Source organism: Grus americana, chromosome 1 (assembly GCF_028858705.1).
Source record: "Grus americana isolate bGruAme1 chromosome 1, bGruAme1.mat, whole genome shotgun sequence".
NCBI classification, from domain to species: Eukaryota; Metazoa; Chordata; class Aves; order Gruiformes; family Gruidae; genus Grus; species Grus americana.
The window spans coordinates 31051732-31073891 of record NC_072852.1 but is presented as its reverse complement, the minus strand read 5'-3'; the positions used below and the strand labels follow the sequence as shown (position 1 = coordinate 31073891).

General features: G+C 38.1%; 1 protein-coding gene across 5 annotated transcripts in view; it reads right to left on the bottom strand.

The window, feature by feature from the left end:
- The window catches only part of IMMP2L (inner mitochondrial membrane peptidase subunit 2), a 481785-nt gene extending 465656 nt beyond the window's left edge, over window positions 1–16129 (bottom strand). For 3 of the 5 annotated variants that reach the window (XM_054812772.1, XM_054812773.1, XM_054812774.1), the window contains exons 1-2: window positions 7641–7849; window positions 4356–4493 (exon numbers count right to left, since the gene is read on the bottom strand). In XM_054812772.1, the coding sequence (XP_054668747.1) occupies window positions 4356–4493; window positions 7641–7643 (141 nt within the window). In that variant the 5' untranslated portion in view covers window positions 7644–7849. Of the gene's footprint in view, window positions 1–4355; window positions 4494–7640; window positions 7850–15930 lie in introns of those variants that run through there. The other 2 variants (XM_054812776.1, XM_054812775.1) reach the window with 2 other exon arrangements.
- Window positions 16130–22160: the final 6031 nt, after the last annotated feature.

Sequence of the window (22160 nt, the reverse complement as noted above, 5' to 3'; positions counted from 1 at the left end):
CCCACAAAACAACCCGACATATTCAAAATGCACAGACAAAAAATACTATTTTGGTAAGGAAAACTAGAAGGAGACAACTTTTCCATTAAAAAAATCATCTAAATCCTTCATCAAGTCTTTCTCTAACGTAAATAACATAAATTGTGATTCCACAACAAAAAGCATAGAAAGAATTTAATGCAGTGTGTTCAGAGACAACTTATTCCCCATGCCATTTTTACTAGTAGTAAGGTCTCAGGTCTAGCAAAGCAAAAATACATCTCCTGAAAAAGTAGTCAACAAATAGGCTCACAAGGGCTCTTTATTTCTATAAGAAACAAAATAATACAGAGGTTTCTTCCTTCCTCTAGTTTGAAGCATTATAACTTGTTTGCCCAAGTTCTTGGCATAATAGCCTGCTACAAACAAGACACACAGGTCTTAATTTAGAACTGTGGTGCAGAAGTCACAAAACATTCACTCTTTCCAATTACTAACTAATCTAATGCTAAAAGCATGCAAATTGAGATCCCTGGCCATATGATGAAGCCTCACAGGACAAGAGGTTCTCTAAGTAGGAGGGTAAAAGCATGTCCTTTTACTATAAATAATGATTAACTTGATAGTTGTTATGCTGCTAGTGAATACCAGAAGGTCAGAACTTACTTGCTTATAGCTTGGGGAACAGAAAGAATATTCACATGAGCTCACAGGCTTAGGTACAATAATCCTAATAATAAAGTTAGGAGAAACTGCCACAGAATAATTACAACTGCTATTATGCATAATGGAATAGAACATTCAATAATGTTTGCTGCTGAAACAAGCATGCTTTGTGAAAGATTGCTGGTCAGGCTACTTGCTATAATCCTTGGTATTGAACTATTTGCAATAGATCTCACATATAAAGTTGCACATACGCTGTCATCTTCCATCTCACTTGAAAACAGTCCATTTGATTTAATGAATTTACAAATTTATATATCCATAGGGGGTTCTCTTTCCCACATCATTATGTATGAAGAGTTTGTAATACCAGACAAGCAATGAAACTCAATAGAAAAAAAAACATAAATAGATACCAAGATGTCCATATGATAACAAACATTTTAAAGTATACATCCAGCATTACAAGAGAAATCACAAAGAATCCACAGCAGTCAATTAAGAAATCATATTACCAGTTATTTGTGTCACTTACATTCAGTGTTGTAAACAAATTACAACTCACTTGAAACCCACTATTAACAAAATGCTAGATGAACACATCAATCTGTAAAACCCGAAGCAACAAAACCACCTCATGTAAGGACTAAAAAACCCTGTAATTTTGGAAAGAAAAAGAAGGTAATGAAGCAATTAAAAAATGTTAAAATTATAAACTGCAATAGTTCACTGTTATTCCCTACAGGTTAGAGTTAACACTCATATACACCGAAGTCAGCCCAAGTGAAAGAATTATGACAGGTGGCTGAAAGTACTGTAGAAACACAAAATCAGCTTGAGACAATGAAATGCATGAAGTCTGTCTTAATTGACTGGGAATAAATCAGAAAATTTGTATTTTCATTAGAACCTTTATTCAGCATGCTTGCCAGGGTGTCAAAAGTATTACCATTCTCAGTAACTACGAAGCTGTGGTAACACTGGTCCAAAACAAAAACAGAAAGGGTGGGTGGGTGGGCAGAGAGAGTGCACAACAGAGAACGAGAGCAGGAGAGCAAGCATGACAGAGAGATTTATTCCTTGCTTCTTGTCAGAACTTTTAATTTCAGGCTCAGCAGGAGCCACAATGATGAGTACACAAAGCCAGCTAGACATTTTAGAGGTCTATTACAAACAAATTCTTGGGAATCATACCATGGTATCTTCAAATTGAGACAATAAGGTATCATTGGAAGCATGCGATTGATGGATATATGACTACATGCTGACTGAACTTCACTCTCCCTCATACCCATAGTTTTCAGATTTATTCAACATAGATCGCTCTTCAGAGAACACAGTAAATAGACAGAATTGCAATGCAATGGCCAGCACACCTTCAAGCTACTCTGCAAGAGAGGGATATATTCCTTATAATTATGTCCCTGTCAGACTTAGTTAGGTGTCTAATAAATCTTGGCAAGGAAATTAGTATCTTATTAAAAGCACTAGAAAGTTAGGTTTGGTTTGGGTTTTTTTTTGTAGTCTGAAAAACATCTATACACATAGAAGTTTAAAATAAACTTCTATTTCAGTGCTACAGTCCAGAATAAAACCAGACAGAAAATTTTACAGATACTGAGATGTCAGTAAAATTAGAAATGTCAGCTTTCAAGCTACACATTCTTCAATCAACAGAGGGAATGTTTAGTCAACAGACACATCAGGGGAAGAGCTTAGATTTTAATCACTCACTGAATATATATTGCTTTCCCCAGCCACTACGAACAGTGCATATCCTTCTTTGTCAGGTTGCATAAATCTGAGCAAATAACTGTAAGTGTTTTTCAAATCTTCCATGGATAAACCACAGTTAAGTGGTTTACCTTCAACCACAGTGAAGAAACACTCCAGAATACCAGAGCACTCCTTAACACTTGAAACTTTGACTTCAAAGAAAACATAAAACTGAGGTCTTGACCACAAGGGCTCAATAGCCTTGTGGAGTAGGGAAATCTAGAAAATTTCTTTCCAGCTACTGAAGTAAAACTATCCAAACAATAATGGATGTCAAACAGAACATTATGTTCAGAGACAGAAAAGCCCAAACAATGAAAGGCAATGTGGCATGTTAAAAAAACCCAACCCCTCAAAAATTAAATGTTCAGGTCATGCTCACTAGTAGCAAAACCGAACAAAGAAAAAAACCCCAACAACAACAAACCCCCACCAAAAGCAAAACACACCAAAACCATAAAATCCAAGATGAGTCTGCATCTCGAATCCTGGATGTGGCTGTAGATCCCAAAAGAGGCAAAAAACTGAGGAGATGGAAAATGAGGGAGTTGTATTCATCTGGCTGATTTTGTACTTATCTAGGTGCTGTTATATATTTGCATTTCTCCTGTCTGAAGATAGTAAAAAGAGAATGAAACTGGTTTTCCCAGTTTCCCACCCCTCTCCTCCTTCCTAGAGCAAATTTCTGGCTCTGCAACTGTAAGCCCTGAGATTCTCCTACCTTTGATTGGTCATCAATAATATTCAGAATAACATTCATGAAAAGGGCAAAGAAAACTTATGTTACACCTAACTTCTGGTCTTGGATTGCAGAATTACTGGAGTACGATGACTCTACCTTGTTCCCTGTTCTTGAGGTGAGAGCTGCCTTCTAGACCAGCTAAGGTTTCTTGACAGAGGTTAAACACCAGATTACAGACTGCCACAAAGGGCACAATGCCATTCCCTCCTCCCCACCACATGCTTTTTATAGCATTAAACATAAATCAGCCAAGCCCAGGTTCTAGCCCAAGTTTTGTCTGTGTGAATACTGCACAATTCAAACTCCAGCAGCTGGTCTTGATTGCTGTGAAACTTCTCTTCAAGATTCTGAGCTTACTCAGACAATCAGAAAACAGGACTTGGCATCCAAGAATCGAATCCTTAGTCTCTGCTAATTGGAATGTTGCAACATTGGAACAAAACAAATTATAGTTATCAGTGGTCATGCACAGCAGTACAGAGTGCATATGATTTAAAATGCAAAGAAACAACACAAAAATTGGCTAACTACATTACAACATGCATTTTTCAAGTCCCAATACCAGAGAAAACAAAGTAGCTGTTCACTATCATGAGTATTTATCTTCTAAATGTTACACAGCTGATTTATATTTATTTGCTTACACTGTCTAAACATTCAGTATAACCAAAGTAAAAACAGTGAACTGATACTTACACCCAGATAAGCATAGGTATTAATATTAGGTACAAGCCATCTTCAGTATTCTTTACTGAAATTGAGCCATACTTGTTCATTAGTAAGAGCAAGTATAGCAAGAACCAGTTTTGCCTTACAATTACTATAATACAACTACTAAAAATTAATAAAGCCTTTGTCAGTCATCAATTCAATCCCAAGAGTCAAAAGGTAGTGCTCAAAAACCAAATATTTATTTTTAAATTACTAGGAAGATATTAAAAAATATGTCTCTCTCACTACTTATCTATGTATTTTCCTTCTACTGAGACTGAATTTTGGCAAGTTTTGTTCTCAAAAGCTTTTCTTTTCACATCATAAAAGTATTTGTTTAACAGAGTCAAAATTAAACTATTCCATACTACAATGTGATCATTTAATAACAACTGAGAAAAAGATTTTTTTCCACCTTGTTATTGTCAGTGGACAGTCACTTTTTATTTTCCTGACAGATAAAAGATATTTCCAGCAATACCTGCATTGATACTCCTTCCACCCTTGCTACACAGGCAACTCTATCCAGGAAAGTCACGGTTACTGGAACAGCAACAAAGAAACCTTTTAAAAAGGCTTTCATGTATCTCTTCCCCAAACCTTGAGCCTGTGCCATGATCTGAAAAATATGAAGAAAAAGGGGGGGGGGGGGGAAGTTATTTTAAAACAAATTTTAAGTAACAATAACATTGTAGCAATCCAACAAGGAGCTATTAAGAATAAATTAATTACATTATCTATTAGAGTCTCCCAATATCCACGGTGAAAAAAACAAAACAAAAAAAAGAATGTGCACATGAGAATGAAGAACAGAAATCTTCATCAGAATTTAAGAGTCAGCTCTACAGAAGAGAGCTTGATACTTGACACTTACCCTTTAGCTAATCTGACCATTTCTTGTGATCCTGTGCTAGCAGAAATACTTGACAAAAATGACTCAATGATAACAGTTCAGCTAAGCAAAAACAAACTGATATAACCAGACAAAACCTAATTATGTATTTTTGAAAAAAAACCCAAACCATCAACTAGATTGAAATCACCAATTACAGAGCATTCAGTTGGAGTTTACAACCAAAATTCTGTAAGTAATTTTATCTCCATACACTCATTAATTTGCAACCCCCAAAGATGGATTGTGTTATGTAAGGAAAAGCTGACTATTTGCAAAACATTATCATTTGTTTATTAAATATTTTCACACATAAAAATGCACAAATGCATCATTTCCACACTTGTGGTAACTGCAAACATGTAAAACCAATTCAAATCATCACGTATACCATAGGGACACACTGTAACACAATGACTCGTTGTTCACTACTGCAGCAGAAAGTTAAAAGCATATTGGCAGACTGGGCAGCTAAGTAATCACACATGGGACTATTCCACTCCAACTCACTATTTATTATGCTACCTCCCATGTATTTATTTAGCCCTGAACCACTGATCATTCTTGAAAAATACCTACAAAGTACACTGAAACACAAGTTGTTTGATTGTATCAGTTTTACCTCTGAAAAGCAAGCTGAGTACCCAGGTACTGCTGCAAAGGTACAAGCCTATTTTACGTAACTGCAGTCTCATTATAAGAAATGTTGTCCTTCACTTATTGGAAAATCCAATTTAAACTGTTGTTTCCACCTAATGAATCCCTGGTAGACCCCACACAAGAGGAGTTTGTGGAGTCCGTGCTCCCTCTATCACATCCTAACTCCAACAGACAGTAATAGAAGGAGAAAACAGACTGTGCCCTGAACTTCCGAGTCTTTCACTATATTCAAGAGCACAGAATTATTTTTCAACCAAAATAACGGAGAACATAAATAAATGCAGTTTTGTTCAATCCTCTTACAAACAGAATATTTAGAATTTCACTATTGTGAAAACATTGTTTCTCTGTTGCATCTTCAGAAATATGGAAGTGATGAACTATTTGTATGCAAAATACAAATTCAAATCACTCTGATGAAATAGTACTGAAAGCAGTATTTCTGTCCCAGATATGGCTACTTAATTCCATAAAGGATTACACTAAAGAGAGGAAACCCACTTCTACAAAGTAAGTCATCAGCATATTCTTCACTAAAATTCTTTATAGATATTAATAGCTTTGCAATGACAAGATCTGTCTTCTATAAGACAGGAATATCTTTACTACTACTTCTGACATTCCTCTTAAGAAGGTTTTAAATCTTTTTTTATTTTTTTTTTTAAAGTGGAAATACTTCACCATCATCTTTAACTCTTGCTCATAACACAAGTTTAACTAGTAAAAGACTAAATGTACTTAATGCTTGTGATTTGATTATATTTTCTTTCTGCACATTTCATGAAAAGATTTTCAATTTGCATCAACAGCTTTCACAAAGAATCTGAAATAGGTTGTGAAACAGAAAAAAAAACCCCTCATCAATTCAAGACAAATGTTAAAACACTTTACTTTCAGCTTATCGTTTAAGAACTCCTTATCAGAACCAATCCACCAAAAGAGACAATTGCCTCAATTGGAACAGATTTACCTTTTATTCCACATAAAAATAGACCCTCTAAAAATCAGGGGTTTGTCTACTGTTTAACAAACTGTACCATTTTAGACACCTTAGCACCCTTCTCTCAACCTACTAATTCTCAACTTTGACTCTTGAGTTTTCTGGCTGGAATTCTACTCCTCTGCTATGAGGTTTGGCATATCTCAGACCTCCTCCACTCTAACAGCAACATCAGCCTCAAAACACAATTTTGAGATCTTGCCCACAAAGATATCCACCATGTCCTCTACAGTCACTCTGTTTGCCTGACCGATGTATCACAATATGACTGATTTAGGAAATTTTTACAAAAGTTTAAGAAATCAGACAGTCTTCAAATTCCTCATAGTCAAATCTGGTTTTCATTAATAATGAAGCATGAATGTTCACCCCATCCCTTCTACTAAATCCATTGACAGATCTTGTTATAAACTTCTTGCGAAAGCCCCATGCTGGTATCTACAGAAAAATCTAGTATCTGAAGAAAAGTAATTGGTCAGACAATCCACAGGAGACCAACCATATGCTCCTGGAATCACAAGCTAATTAATAGTGACACAGAATCTAGCAGCCAGGTCGAAACAGTTAAGACAAAATGCTACATTGTCAGTACATCACCTGCAAGGCAACACTGGGAGTATTAAGCGGCTGTGGACAAAGCTGGGAGTTCAGGTCCTACTTTTGTGGTTTTGGACACATGCACTATTACAAGGCACAGTATGAATAAAGATGAAGGGAAGAACACCACCAGCACCCCTACAAGCAATCAATTTGCAAAGCCACCAAAGCCAACAACAGCTGTTGTGCTGAAGGCACCTCTCTACTTGCCCTGAATGAATCCTTTCTTCCTTCGGCAACTGATCACTCGTTTCATTTCCCATCCACACCAAGATGAATCCTTCATTTCCCATCACACGTTACATTCTGAAAGTGTCCTGGTTCCCCATCTCCCACAGTAAGGGACTGCTTTTCCCCAGGACACAAACTGAGCAGGCCTATAGATTAGTCCACTGTAGAAGCCCTTCTTAGTAAACATACGCATACACATTTTAAACAGTTTGAGAACTGCTTCAAAACAAATCCATCTTAAACCTTAAGTCCTTCCATATAATAAAATACTTTTAACACAAGGGTAATAAGTTACTACATGTCAGCATCTCCTTGAACAGTGTGCACATTTTTGCCAGGTCTATTTCATAAGCTTTCCCCTCCAAAAAACACAGACAAGCATTTACCATAGGATAAGTTTATGCACGTGCAGAGTTGCCATGCAATAATTCATCATCCAACTGTCAGTAGACGTAAGGTTACTCATCACTCTTTCAGTAAGAGGGGCTTCAAGTTGTCTTGCATTGCCACAGCGGAAGAGCTTGAATGTAGGCAGCAGAAACACAGTTTGCAGTATTATCTTCTACCAGTAACTGTACATGTGAATGGATAATCCTCAACTGATAAATACTGTTTCATTATAATGTGCAGTGATTTATTTTCTTATACTTCGGTGGTCTTAGGGGAAAAGAAGGGAAAAAATTAATCATAAGCATATACAGCAGTTGCAAGAAAGAATTTAGGGTAGTAAAGAGTAGACACAACAAAGGTCCTTTTTTTTTTTTTAAACAGATAATTTTCTGGTTGGCGTATTTGCTTAAAAATAAAGAAAATATTAGATAGCTGTAACTCCTGGAGGTAATATTCTGCTCTTAGACATTATATTTTATAACCTCAATGTGCTCTAATTAACTACTTTCTTGGAAAACATAATCAGTTTGAGAAAATTTGTGAAAACTACTGAAGGAAATATTGTCATAACTTTCTAATATTTCATTTTACATATTTTTCTTTATATTATAAATTTTATATTTATAATATAGAATTTTTCTAGTTTACCTTTAATTTATATTTATATTATAGATATATCTATTCTTTAATATTTATATTTTTCTATATCAAATTAATGAATGGGTTCACTAAAAAATCCATAAATCTCACATACGCTTGTCATATATATAAAAAAATTTTGATGTCCAACATTCAGAGTGAATTACAAATTTTAGCAAGGTTGAAATTAAGTATTTCCAAGTCTCTAATCTACTTTATTCATAGAGTCTGAGGTTACAAATTTACTTCTAATGCTTCTTTAAATTACATTTTGCTTATATTTTAAAGAATACCCTCCAGAACGGATAGTCAAGTTTTTAACACCTTTAAATCTAATTACATAGAATCTGAAGAAGTGTTGGACAGTAACAGCAAGAAGGTAATTATTTCACAGGTATATAAAGATATGCTAACAAGTTTGAACAACATACACGATTTCCTAATAGATAAAGAATAAAGGATGGTCATCATATATACTACTTAAAAATTGTGAATTCATCCAAGTAATAAATCAGTAAGTAACAGTTGGTTCAAGTGCTTTCTAAAAATAAGATCTCTGTGAAGTATCAATGTTTAATGATACTGAGTAGAACTCTCTGGTATATAAAATTTAAAAGATTTCTAAAGCATCTGTAGTTTTTAAAAGCGTCACGTTTCCAGAGTAAAATTCTGAAATCCAGTGCTATGTTTGTTTTATACAGCAGGTTTAAATGTATGTCAGTGGAGCAAGCAAAAGATTCTTTGCTGAAAAAAATAATTTCACCACCACATATTTCTGGATCTCTGCCCAGTCAATGACACCTCAAATAAAATCAACAAAATCACAACACTTAAAAGATGGCGCAAAAAAATCAAACACATAAAACATAGTAAAAATAATTTACAGATGCATACACTTATCAGCATTTATAAATTATCCTTGGTTTAGGAAAAAAACCCCACAGATAAATCCAGTAGAACTGACAAACTTCAAAGCAACAACCTTGAAAACTTGTTTGAAATGGAAACATGGACAAGAAAAATCCAAGATCAAAAATGCTAGCATATAGCAGGTCAGTGCATTAAGAATTTCACATTGTGCAGCTCAGAGATTAAGGCAGATGGAGCACAGCATTATCTGGACTGAAGTATTTGGTGCACAAAAGGTCCAGGGATTATAATGAGCCTCTCGTGGGTACTACAACATATGGAGCAGAGATGCTATTTAGATAGCTCTCTATGTATAAAATGTTGCGGGTTTTTTTCTTACACTTGCCTGCACATTAGAAGACACTGTTTATCAAACAGCCTGCAGAAACTCATCAAGTAACATTCAGAAAGCCCCAGGTTACAATATATTTGCAAATCTAGGTACTTAAAAATTACCCACAGAAGTATGATAGGAAAAATAGCTGTAAAAACAAGGCATTAGCAGTCACCACAAAGGAAATAAAATGGCCCCTGATGTGCTTCTACAAGAAGGCGTGAGGAAACGGGAAGGAGGGAATTACAACCTAATGCAAAACAACTACCCAGCCAAGACTGCTATGTTAGCTTGAAATGACCTATTTGATCTAGTTCAGAAATTAGTAACTAAACTATATACAGTTCCATAATCCACCAAAATAACCAACTTCTCTGTGAATCGCAATATGCATTTTTCTATAAATCAATGGCATCACACTAGAATTCAGGCACATATGGTTTGAAAACAAGGAAGACTTTTGTAACAGAAAATACCAAAACACATGAATGAGTCCAATTCTGTTGCATCCTATGAAATATAAAATTGAGCACAAAAGGTTTTGTTTTAAGTAAGACCGGTACAACTTGAAGACAAAGTTATACCTGGTCTAACAAACATGATGAACAGGATAATGCTCACTATCAGAATTTGTGTCATCTTTTTAACATGCACCTTTTCTACAGTCTTTCATGATACAAGGCCAGAGCGAACTACTGCCATGCAGCCTGACCCTCATTTCCCACTTTAGTTGTACATTTCAGTAACTTTTATATTACAATAATTTTTGTAAGGGTACAAGTATGCAGACTTTTTAGTAGGCTAATTTAATTTATATAAATTTATCCAAGTACGGGCTGATGCATACAGATATGATGGTGATGACTGCCACAGAAGAATCAAAATAGATTAATCCATGTAAGTTTTCAGTTAAAAATAATCAAAATAGATCAGTCCATTTAAGTTTTCATTTAAAAATATTGTCTGGTTCCAGAAGGATCTCTCATTTATCCTTCAATAAAAGACAACTCCATCTTGGTATTATTCCACCATATGGTGAAGTTTCTATTCCATTAATGTATTTATACTCTACACACAGGTTTTCCTCACAGTATTCCTTCATGATATTAAATCTCCCTGTATTCCCTGGCGCACAGTCATTGAAGAATACTGCTCTGTTGCAAGCCTGGAAATGTCACAGATCATGGAAATGACTGTTGCATTACTGAAGCAGCAAATCCTAAACTGATTAGCATTTTCAATACCTCTGTGCTGCTCTGCTGCTCTGTTTCTCCTAGGTTAGTCTTGTTATCGTGATACCAAGATGTTTTGCTTGTTCCAAATACAAAGCAGCAGATTTTGCTAGCCTCGACTCCATTATATACCATTTTCTTATGCCTTAGTTTGAATTAAAGCAATTACGATTTCCATGTAATAGCTCCCATCACTATGAAATATGCAGATTTTTTTCCATTATACCACAATACAGAAAAGCAATAATAAAAATCCAGTTTTGTAATCTTGTCAGAACTATAACATGCATAGAAGTTCCCAGAAGCGGACAAAAATAGATCAATACAATGAACTTTCAGCTTACGGACCACATCAAAACAAAAAAGCTTAAACCACAACAATCAGCAACCTAATCTGCCACAGAATTATTACTGGGGAAAAAATCAGTTTAATGTGAAACTGATTCTTCTTTCAAGCTAATACTACTGCATCCCATCACTGCAATCTATCTCATGTACAAAGGCTCCGTCCACATGTTGGTTGTAACTGGAAAGAAAATCATATTGCTTATTCTTACAAATTAATTTTGTGTCTCAACGACATGAATTTTACCCTCATGGACAGTTTTGTATTTCCAAACAAAACATTTCACTCTTCAAATAAATATAAAGCAAAAGCAGAAGAACATGCAACTGTAGATGAAAGTTGCTCTCAGCAATTAAAGTAACAACTAGCTCAGAATGGAGAGTAATCAGCCACCCCTCAGTTCTAACAAGTTATTCAGGATTCCAATCAAGAAAAGGAACAGCAATGCACTCACTTTTCTACAGGCACTGTGATATTAAAATAAATATAAAACAGTAATTGTTTTAAATCAGATCTTCTCAGAGCATTTAACTTTAGATGTAATGCAAAGTCTTCAAGTACTATCCCACAGGTGACTGGCAAAGTACCAGCTGTTCTAACATAAAAGATAGAACAACTGTTTTCACTCATGTTTCTGTATCTTCAGAGAAACTAATAATCATTCACATACATTGTACATGAAGGAAAGTACTAAATTACATCCATTTTGGAACACACTTAAGTGAAGAGCATAACATGTATTTACCTTCTTGCAGTTCTGTGTTGCCTTTCAGCTTAAAGATTCAATGCATGCAAAGTAAGTTAATTTTATAAATTTATTTGAAGTGCCCTTTGCAAACAACTACCTGCTGCTGTTATGTTTTGGTCTCAGGTAGACTGCATAAATGAGGTGTTACTTCCAAACTCACTAAATTTGTAAACTATATTTATAGTAAAAGCATAACCTTTGATTTTTAATGCATTTGCGCATTTATCTAGTCAACTCTCTGTATTCTTTCAAGTACCATGAAACTGTCACGTTAGTTGTGGACATTCATGATCAAACTTTTGCAAAAAACAACAAAAAAAAGAGGAATATTCAGTTTTAGCCAAAATATATAATGTTAAATATTCATGTCATATTGAATAAGTGGCCTAAGATTAAGAGCATTCAACTCAAAACATGAATATTGTCAGAAACAAACTCTTCTAGAAGTTTTTGCATTTGGATTAAGAACAAGTAAGTTTAGTACAGAACAGGGAAGTTTCTTGTAGCCTAATAGAAAATCAAATGAGCAAATATGAGAAACAAGCTTCTCGGTTGCAAATCTTTCAAGTATGTAGATATGCATTGAGTATGTAAGGACAGAATAATAACTGACAATAACATTAAGGTATGAACAAATAATTCCAAATGAAAGAATACAGAGAATGCATTTAATATTTGAAAGGTATTTTCCATTGTCAGTGTACTTTACAAAAATAACTAGTTCTCCCACAACTATGGTAAAGAAGACTTTGTGCATACTTGCTCAAAACAGCGGGGAATTAGAACTGACTCCCCAACACAATATTCCCATGAAACCTAGCAGTAAGACCTGATGAACCAGCTACTCACTACCTACTGTCTGTGGCATATTAATAAACTAAATGTACAAACCAATATGCAAAGTTGCACCTTCGAAAAATAACTTCCTTTATTTTAACAACTCAGGTTTTATCCTTGAACATTAGAGGTCACTGTGGGACTACCTAAGAACGTACCTAGTGTACTCTGTAATAACCATTCACCACCATATTGATTTTGAGTCTGGGATTTGTGACAAGTTCAACCACCATATGTATTTCTCATGTCTGAGGAATCAATGAAACAATGAACCCCAAATACTGTGAGGAATACATAATTAAAAATTTTATTGAAAAATTAACAGTAAAAGCATCCATAGCTACAACAGAAAAGCAAAAAGTTATTTTAGTATTTGCAGATTAGTTAATTTCCAGCATAGACTGGTAAATTTTTCACAAAGCAAGAGACAGATTATCTGCTCCCCTTTGTATCTAAGACTCTAAACATTAGTTCAGGAACACACCAGTTAAAAGTACTAAATCGTTTTGATAGAGAGAGCAGCGCACTATTAACACAACTCAGTACTTGGTTTCTCCAGCAGTTCAAGACTTGCAGTGTACATTTCAGGCAATTACAATTTATATTTTTGCCTTACTATATGAACAGAATCGTGTTTCTCATTTTTAAAGACTAAGTAATTTCAGCTGAAAAGCAAACAAAAGATCATTTTTTATAAAACTACAAACATGTTCATTCTGCACTGACTGCTAATGGTTTTAGATTTGTATCTGGAAAATTTGGGGTTTAGCTTGTCCTGTCTTTATATTTTATATGATATGAACACTAAAGTATACATTTTTCAACTGAACATGGTTCTAGAATTTCAATGACTCATTTTCAAGTGTGAAAATAAATTTATTTTCAACAGAAAGAATTCCAGTTCTAATGCAGAGGAACTAGGATTTGTTCATTCTTGTCAAGATTTCAATGAGGATGAAAAACGCAAAAATTTTATATCAATTAGCAGAAAAAGGTATGTTTGGGCCGCTATTTAGAACTGCAGCTAAATTTAACTGGCCCACAAGTATCTTAAAATCATGAAATACATGCAGTACAGATCATGTGGAATACAGAGTTATTGTTTTAAAATGATAATGTATTGTTGAACTAAATGCAAAGCATAAGGATCCAGGCATTCCAGAAATAGTTGGGATCTGTGGCACACTAGTCAACTTATAAAGATCTCAACAGAAAATTCCAACTGCAATTGTGAAACCAGTATGAGGCTTAAAATTACTATTCAGCACGATTCAAATATTATTCTCAAGGATCTAGATACTACCCACTACTATATAACGTATATAGTTATTTCCCATCGATTTCAGGAGCAAATTATTTTCAGTAACCAAATAAAAGTTACACAGAAGAATTAGTAATTTTAAAAGCAAAAGACATGTAAGAGTCCTAGAAATCTCCCAATCACAGTAGTTAAATTTGTTACATTTTTTTACAAAATGCATGTGAATTCAGTTACAAAGCTTCATATTGGAAAAAACAAGTCTAATTCTAAAGTCTTTCAGAGAAATTATTTCATTTAACCTGAAAATCTCTGAGAAGTCTTGTCTTCCAAGCATATTCTGTTGACAATTAATTGCTATTTTCATCCTAACTGAACGATGAACAACTATGTGTGCATGTATGCTTTTTTGGGGAGAATAAGGAAAAAAAAAAAGTGCTGGTACAATAAGTTATCTAGAGAGATGTGAATTAGCTTTCCTGGATCACTCGTCTCCTTTTTTGGTATCTCAATGTACTCAATTAATTCCAGTTCAATAGAAAAGCAATGATCTGATATGAAAAAAAATCACAATGGAATACTGGCTAATTAAAAGATATTAAGAGGTTAGAGTCTACTTGGTGTTCAGCTGCAGTTTTTCTATCTAAGGTTTTCAGTGACTTCCCAAAAAATTAATTTTCCTTAAAAAAGGCAAGAAGACCACAGAGACATCTCTAGGAACTGGCTAAACCTCTTCATCAACAAGCATTGTGGCCTTTATACAGAGAAGCATTAACCTAAGAACAGATCGAAGGACAAGTATCAGAGATGGAAAAGGAGCCACTTTAAGGTAAGTTATATCATTATAAACTAAAATAATAATTTATCTCTCAGATGTCCAGGATGTAGGTTAACAGGAAAGCCACTCAATCAGGACAGTAGAGAACTGTCATTAACTGTAGTCCTTATAGGACAAATACAAGATCTGATAGTAATTTAATAAAGCAGGAAAATATGTTAAGAAAGAACTGCATCCAGCCCAGGACCGACAGCGTAGAAGTGCGTAAGTCCCAGTTGCAGGCAAGATGCAAGTGAAGCGGGGAGCTCAACCACCGAGTCACGTTCAAGCCTCTTCCCTCCTACACGATTAATGGTGCTTCACCTCTACCTTGCTGTGTGGCCCCGACCTCCTCCCCTTAAGGATTATCACTAAAGTAATATACAGAGAGAACAGCTCTTCACGCTATCAGCTTTGCCACTTCCTTTGAATCCCATCCCATCCCTTCCCACAGGGAATTAACGTATGGGGAACTTAAAGGAGGAAAGGACAAGGGAAGAATCCTAGGCGAAACGAACGCCAGCGAGACCACGGCGCGGCAGGGCCTCAGGAGCGGCTGAGGGACACGCGGCCGCCCGCGGCTGCAGCGCCCAGCGTGGCCGTGCCTCGCCACCGCGCGCGGTGCCGCCGCGCTCCTGTCATTACGCCACGCTTCCGCGAGCCCCGCAGTCAGTGTTTTGTCATCCACCGGGCGGTCCCGAAGACACAGCACCAGCTCTGCAGCCAGCGCGACAATGGGTCCCCGCACCCTCCCCCCCAGCAGCGCCGCCCCCCCGCGCAGACGAGACGGCTCTCAGCCCCGCCCAGCGGGGACCGTCCCCAGAGGGACGCCACGCGCCCCGCTCCGCCCAACGGCTGCCGGCGGCTCGCGCGGGCGGAGGGAGGGGCGGGGCAAGAGGGGCGGCACCGAGCGCCCGACGGGGGCGGCCTGGCGGACGGGCCTGCCGCGCGGGACGTGTCCGTCGTCGGTGTCGTGTTCCCCCCCCCCCAGCGCCCTCTCCACACGCCCGTCCCCGCTCCCTCCTCCACCACGAGGCTTCGCCCTCTCCCTTCCCCTGCCGCTTCCTCGCCTCCCCCCGCGCTCCCCGCCCCGACTGTCCGCGCTCTGAGCCCGCCCGGCTTCCGTCGCTCCACCCGCCTCCCGCCCGCCGCTCCTGCCCGCTTACCCCTTTCCTCCCTTCAGCGCGGGGCGGGCCGACAGTGCGTCCGCCGCGCGCCAGCCGCTCGCGGTCACGTGGGCTAACGGCTGCGGCGGGGCTGGGCGCGGCGTGAGGAGGCTGCAGGCCCCGTCGGGACGGGGCCGCCGGGATCCTCCGGAACGGCGGCCCGGGACCGGCCCTGGCGCGGCGGCTGGGCTCTGACCGTGCGGCAAAGCTCCCGGCGCGATGGGAGGGATGCTGGGCTGCAGGGGGTTGTACCGAGCGTTTAGTTCTGGCACGCTCGGTGCAGTGTTCTGCAGGCTGGTTTACCTCGTGTCAGCCACACAGCAGGCTAGGCCCTTTACAAAAAATAATGTCCTTGGTCTGATCTTTATAAGCGTATTTGTGTAAGAGTCCCGGAAAACTTGAGACCGTTGGATTGCAGCAGCCGTGATTTTCTTCAGTGATGATGGCGAGCCAAATACACAAAGGCTCTGTCGTTGTGGCCATTTTTTGCAATTGGATAAAAATAAACTGGTTTGAATATTAATGTGTAATATCAGGAGTTTGTACATAATATTTCAGTATAAACCACTTGTGTATGTTGCACATACTGTAATCCACACAGGAAAATACAAGATTTTTGTTCAGTTGATGAGTTCCCTAGTGCATACCAGATTTCACCTGGTCTGATGGCGACCGCGCCAGCTGCGCATCGGAACTGGCTGCTGCATTGTGCTTCCAGTCCCATGTTCATGAATGGAGGTTGGTTTTTTCTGTCTAGTGCAAATGGATATATTAGAGTTTGTGATTTCACAGTCAGAGTGTTTGGTTGTTTTTATCAGCTGCCGTAACAAGTGCAGGAGCCAGTGTAGTGTGAAGCAGGAGGTTTTTCCAGATAGGTCATATACATGCAAGAGTCGATGGGCAAGTTAATGGCAGAGAAATCCTTTAAGGGTCATTGTGCACATAGAAACTACCTCTGGCTCAGGGAATTCCTCACTAGATGCTGGGAGATAGTCTAGTCAGGCCACTGTCAGAAACAATGTCCTGTCACTGTGCAGTCAGTTATTTGTAATTTATTATTAAAATGTTATTTATAAGTTTAAATCTAAAATTATGTTTATAATTGAATTTATCTTGTCTTTGAAAACCAGTTGTGAAGGTATGAACACACAGTTGTCTGTAGTCTGACCACATCTTTTTACAGAGGTACAATACTCTTTCTATAGTTCTTGAGATAGGAATCAACTATCTTAGAAGACAATACCGTAGAGTACTTATTAAGGAACGGAACTGGAAGACATACTCTAAGATGGTTTTTTACTACAAGGCTCTTGAATTACGTATCTATAAAATTTCTTGTTACACACTATTGCAAACACAACATGCCCAGCCTCTTGTCAAATCTGAACCTTTCAGCAATGTTTATGGCTTTTAATGCTTACAACATTATCACAAAAAAATAGAACTAGCTTTAGTGTGATTTTGTTTGCTGAAATAAGTGTGATGCCAGCATATTTCTTATCTAGTGTAAACCAGCGATTGTATTCATTTTTTGTTTCCCTTGACACATTTTTAAATAAGCATTACCTTTAGAATCAAATAATTCTTACTAATGTTTTGTTGCTGATTACCCTTTACTTAGTGCATTATTTCTTTAACACATTTCAGTTGTGTAGTCACTGTAAGCTTCTACAATAAGCCTTTCAGTGCATTGCACAGGAGTAAGTACAGTATTCAGCTGCTGGTATTTGCCATCTTCATTTTCATCACCCATAATGTAAAAAATTTAACTGGGAAATCATCACAAAATGTTCAAAAATATTGCTGCAAAACACAGTATTCTGCTTTCAATTGTAACGTCAGAGAAGCATCTTATGGGAATGTGCCTCAATGTTGCCGTGCTTTTGAAGCTGATGATATGAAGTATTTCCCACTGAAACTCTTGAGCTGAAACTCTTCTCTGATTAAAGACTTTTGCTGTAAACTTCTCAAGATCAAATGATGGCTTATCAGCTGTTTTCATCATTTTGAAATTATACGTGTGCTAAACAACCAGCAGGAAATACCCATTCTTCTTTTTCATTTATTTGTAGATAAAAAGATACTTATCAAAGCCGATACTAAAGTTGCCAGCTGCAAATGATGCATTACCAATGTTCACACCATTTTATTTTTCTTTTCTTTTCTAAGTATTCCTACTGCAGTCGTGTTGCTACCTAGAAGTAGAGAATAGTTTATTTTGCTTTCAACTCTGACAAATAGCTACTGAAAATGTTTTGGTGCTTCCATGCTTTGATGCATCAGTGGCTGAAATAAAGAAAAAGCATGCCCTTTTCACCCACCTCTTCAATTGCTTTTCAGCTGAGAGTACCATTAAAGCATTCTTGGCAATCCATAAAACTTTCGTACCACAGTATCCATTTGAAAGACTCTCGGAAGACTGCGGCAAGCTTTATGCTAAAAACACATTTAATTCTGTTTCCTGTAGCTTAATTGCATTTTGCATTTTAAGAGCATGGAAAATCTATAGGAGATACCTAATGCTTGCTTGGAGTTAAAATCAAGTACCATACATTTGCAAATACAGCTATGTGTAGAGTATTTAAGGCCCGTTTATCTTCCTGCACCTAGCAAAGGAATGAATAAGTGGTGTTGAGCGTACTGTTCTAAAGAGGTGCGCGTTGGAGGAGAATTGGGCTGGATCCAACAGCCTGAGAGCACAGAAAAGGTCCGGTGACAAAAGGGCACTGGGGGCACAGGAGCAGGACGCCTGATTGCTTAAATGAATATTGCAATGAACGCTTTGTATTGTCCTATTGAAGGCCCTGTGGCCCAGGGGCAGCAATAAATGGTGTGGCGCAAAAGAGGGCCATAAAATCTTAAACCTGCTGTTGTATTGGGGAAAAAAGTGGTCATGGCATCTACAGTATTATTTTATTATTACACATCTCCATTTTATTACATGACTGGGCACTTAAACCCTGCTAGCTTCTGGGCTCTTGTGGGTTTTTTTTTCAAATGCAACTTCTTTGCTGCAAGTTCATATTCAGTGGGAGTTATCTACCTACATGTATATAACGTAGCTATCTATATATGAACTATTTGATTTAACTTCCTGTAAGTCAAGGAGGTGACATGGGACCCTTCTAGAACAGGATTAATCTCATTCACAGGTGGATGTTGCAAAGAAATCAGATAAATCACATTTTAGAAGAGCCTGTTTCTCCTCAGTTGCCACTGAGCACATCTCAGTGACTCACTCAGGTGTAGACATGTATGGGATGCTTGTCGTGGGAGGAGAAGCATCCCACCCTGCCTGTGCCAGAGCTCCCAGGCTCCCAGCTGACAGTTGGTACCAAATACTGCCTGACTGACGTTGGTACCTGTGCACTCGCCTGTGGTTCAGTGCTCTTCACTTACACAGAGAAAGAAAAAAACTGGTTGAGTTGATTATGACACTATATGGAAGTTACTGTATAAAGATCTTGGGACAAACATTCTGTTCCTCAGTGCTGATACTCTTTTAACCATCACATACTGTGTATGTTATACCTCATACATACTGAAACACAACCCGCTCAGAATAAAGGAGATTTTACTTCTAGTTGGTGAGGCAGGCAGCAGAGCATAAAACTTTGTAGTCACCTCTCCATTGGGGGAAAAAAGAATTGAAACACAAGAAAATTATTCCTGAACTCCTAACTGTGGTCAATGAAACTGGCGTATTCTTTGAAGGGTGGAAAATATATAAATAACTTACAACAGTTAACTTCAATGTGTGGGTTTTCCTCAAGGAACGGTTATTACCCTCAAATCCTTGTCATAGGAAAAAAGGAAGAAAACATGATTTGCAAAGTCAAGAGATTTTTTTTGTCAGTGTAGGTAAAATCTTGACAGGCTAATAAAAAAATTATCAGTCCCCACCTAATAATTACAGGAAAAGAAAACAGTACTATTACAGGAAAAAAAATCTCAATAATAATACAGTTAAAATTCTTATGCAAAATCCCTAACATCCACCTCTCTATCTCTGGTGTTATGCTCATCTGTCTGTTGCCTCCACAGGTGCTAAGGTGATTTGGTTCAGTGTGGTGGGAGCTGTTTGTTTTCTTTGTTACCTCTAGAACTGGCTTTCCCCAACTCCCAGGTCTGTGTGTGTTTAACTGACTGTGGGTGATTTGTTTATAGGCCTGGAGTTACCAGTGTCATCTTGTGCCTCCCCCCACTCCTGTCATCCCATGACTGTAATCCCCTGCATTGCACTATTATGGTAAGGGCATAAACATTTCCTTCTAACAAGTAACTGTTTTTACACTTATTAACACATATTCTGGTTGTATAAAATTACACAAAAGTAAAATATAGCGTCATAGAATATCTTGAGTTCAAAGGGACCCATAACAATCATCGAGTCCAACTCCCTGCTCCTCACAGGAACACCTAAAACTAAGCCATATAACTAAGAGCATCGTCCAGATGCTCCTTGAACTCTGCCAGGTTTGGTGCTGTGACCACTTCCCTGGGGAACCTCTTCCAGTGACCCACCACCCTCTCAGTGAAGAACCTTTTCCCAGTGCCCAATCTGAACTTCCCCTGATGCATCTTCATTCCATTTCATGTCCTATCGCTGGTCACCAGAGAGAGGAGATCAGCATATCAGACAATTACCAGCTGATCATTAGAAAATTGCTGTTACAGGTAAACAAGGTAAAACAGAGTTACAGGCATGCTAAAGCAAGCTCGGCAAAGCATGACAAGTCTTGCGGATTTGCAAAGTCGCTACGAAGCTCATGTGCTGCTACTAGCCACAGCAGTACTGTGTTTACTGAGCTAGCGGGCTACATGGGTCCTAATTTTTGGAAATGTGAAAGTAACTCAGCCTAATGTTACTGATCACTTGATAGTCTTCAATATAGTTAATCAACACTAACTAACTTAGCATTCAGTTCTTATGTGTAGTGTGTAAATCCTTATCTTCCTTTTAAGTGAGGAGTAAAGGTTACAAAGGTTAGTAGCAATAAACAAATGTAGAGCAATCATTGTAGATTACTGGTTATTAAATGCTTAGCATAAAACAGCAGTTACTTTGCTATTACATACAGTATGTTCTTTCAGCACTGTCAAATTTAAAGGGTTAAATTTACCTGAGTGGCGTCAGTATTTCTGTGCTGTCCTTTCTCATTATAGAAGCTTATTTCTGAATCAGTTCTCCTGTACATGCATTTTAAAGGTGTGTAATTAACTGGTTGCAAGTTGTTAGGCAGTTGATGAAGTGTGAACAGGGCACTGATTTGTTTTCTTTATTTACATGTTTCCCATAATACTCTGATGAGAGCAGGATGTTGAGGCTTTTTTACCCTTTGTATTATTCCTTCCTTGTTTCATCAGATTAAGAAGTGATTTGCGAAGCCATTTGCAATTCTTCAAATTCTATTAAAAATTAGTGTCCAGGGAAGCCTTAGTTAAAAAAAAAAAGTGCTAAAAGAAGAACACAAGCAGCATTCCTGTCACTACCTCAAATAACCAGATTAAGGAAGTGTCTGCTGTTATCTGAACTGTAGCAGTACATCTGACCACTCTCAGCTTGTTGTTTAAAAATATGCTGGTTTTGAAGACCAAGACAGTTTAGGAACTTTCTGTTGTTCATTACTCAGTCCTCCCCTACTCCTCCGCTTTTAACCAGAGATAAGAATAATTGTGTGGGGAGTGAGAGAGTGGCTTGGTGGGCGTCCAGCAGCCAGCCAAGGTCAGCCCACCACGGGCATCCGGCAGCGCCAGTGCAGGGTCCATGGGATTCAGTGCTCTGTTTGTGCTCACAATAGGCTCCCGGTGCACCACCCAACTGCCCGCAACCGCACGACGTCATGGGTGCAGTGCCCTCCGGTGTGAAACCTAGCCTCCGTGCCCTTTGATACCCCACAACACCGCTTCCCTAGATCTCTCATTGTGCCCCGCTTTCTTTTTTACATTCAGACCCAAGGTCTCCCTTGTAGCCCTTCATAGGAGAGTGGCTTCATGGCTGATAGCAGAAGTTGGCACCTGCATTAGTGATGGAAACGCTTAGGTACAGACCTGCTGTCTGGAAGGTGGCCGTTCCAGGTTCATACAGATGTGCAGCATAGCTGCCTAAAAAAAAAAAAAAAAAAAAAATAGCAGCTTCTGCAGTTTCTATAACATTCATGTTAGACTACAAACTAGCTAGTTTATGCTAGAAAAGATCACTGTGGTCAAGATGACACAGCACGCCCAGC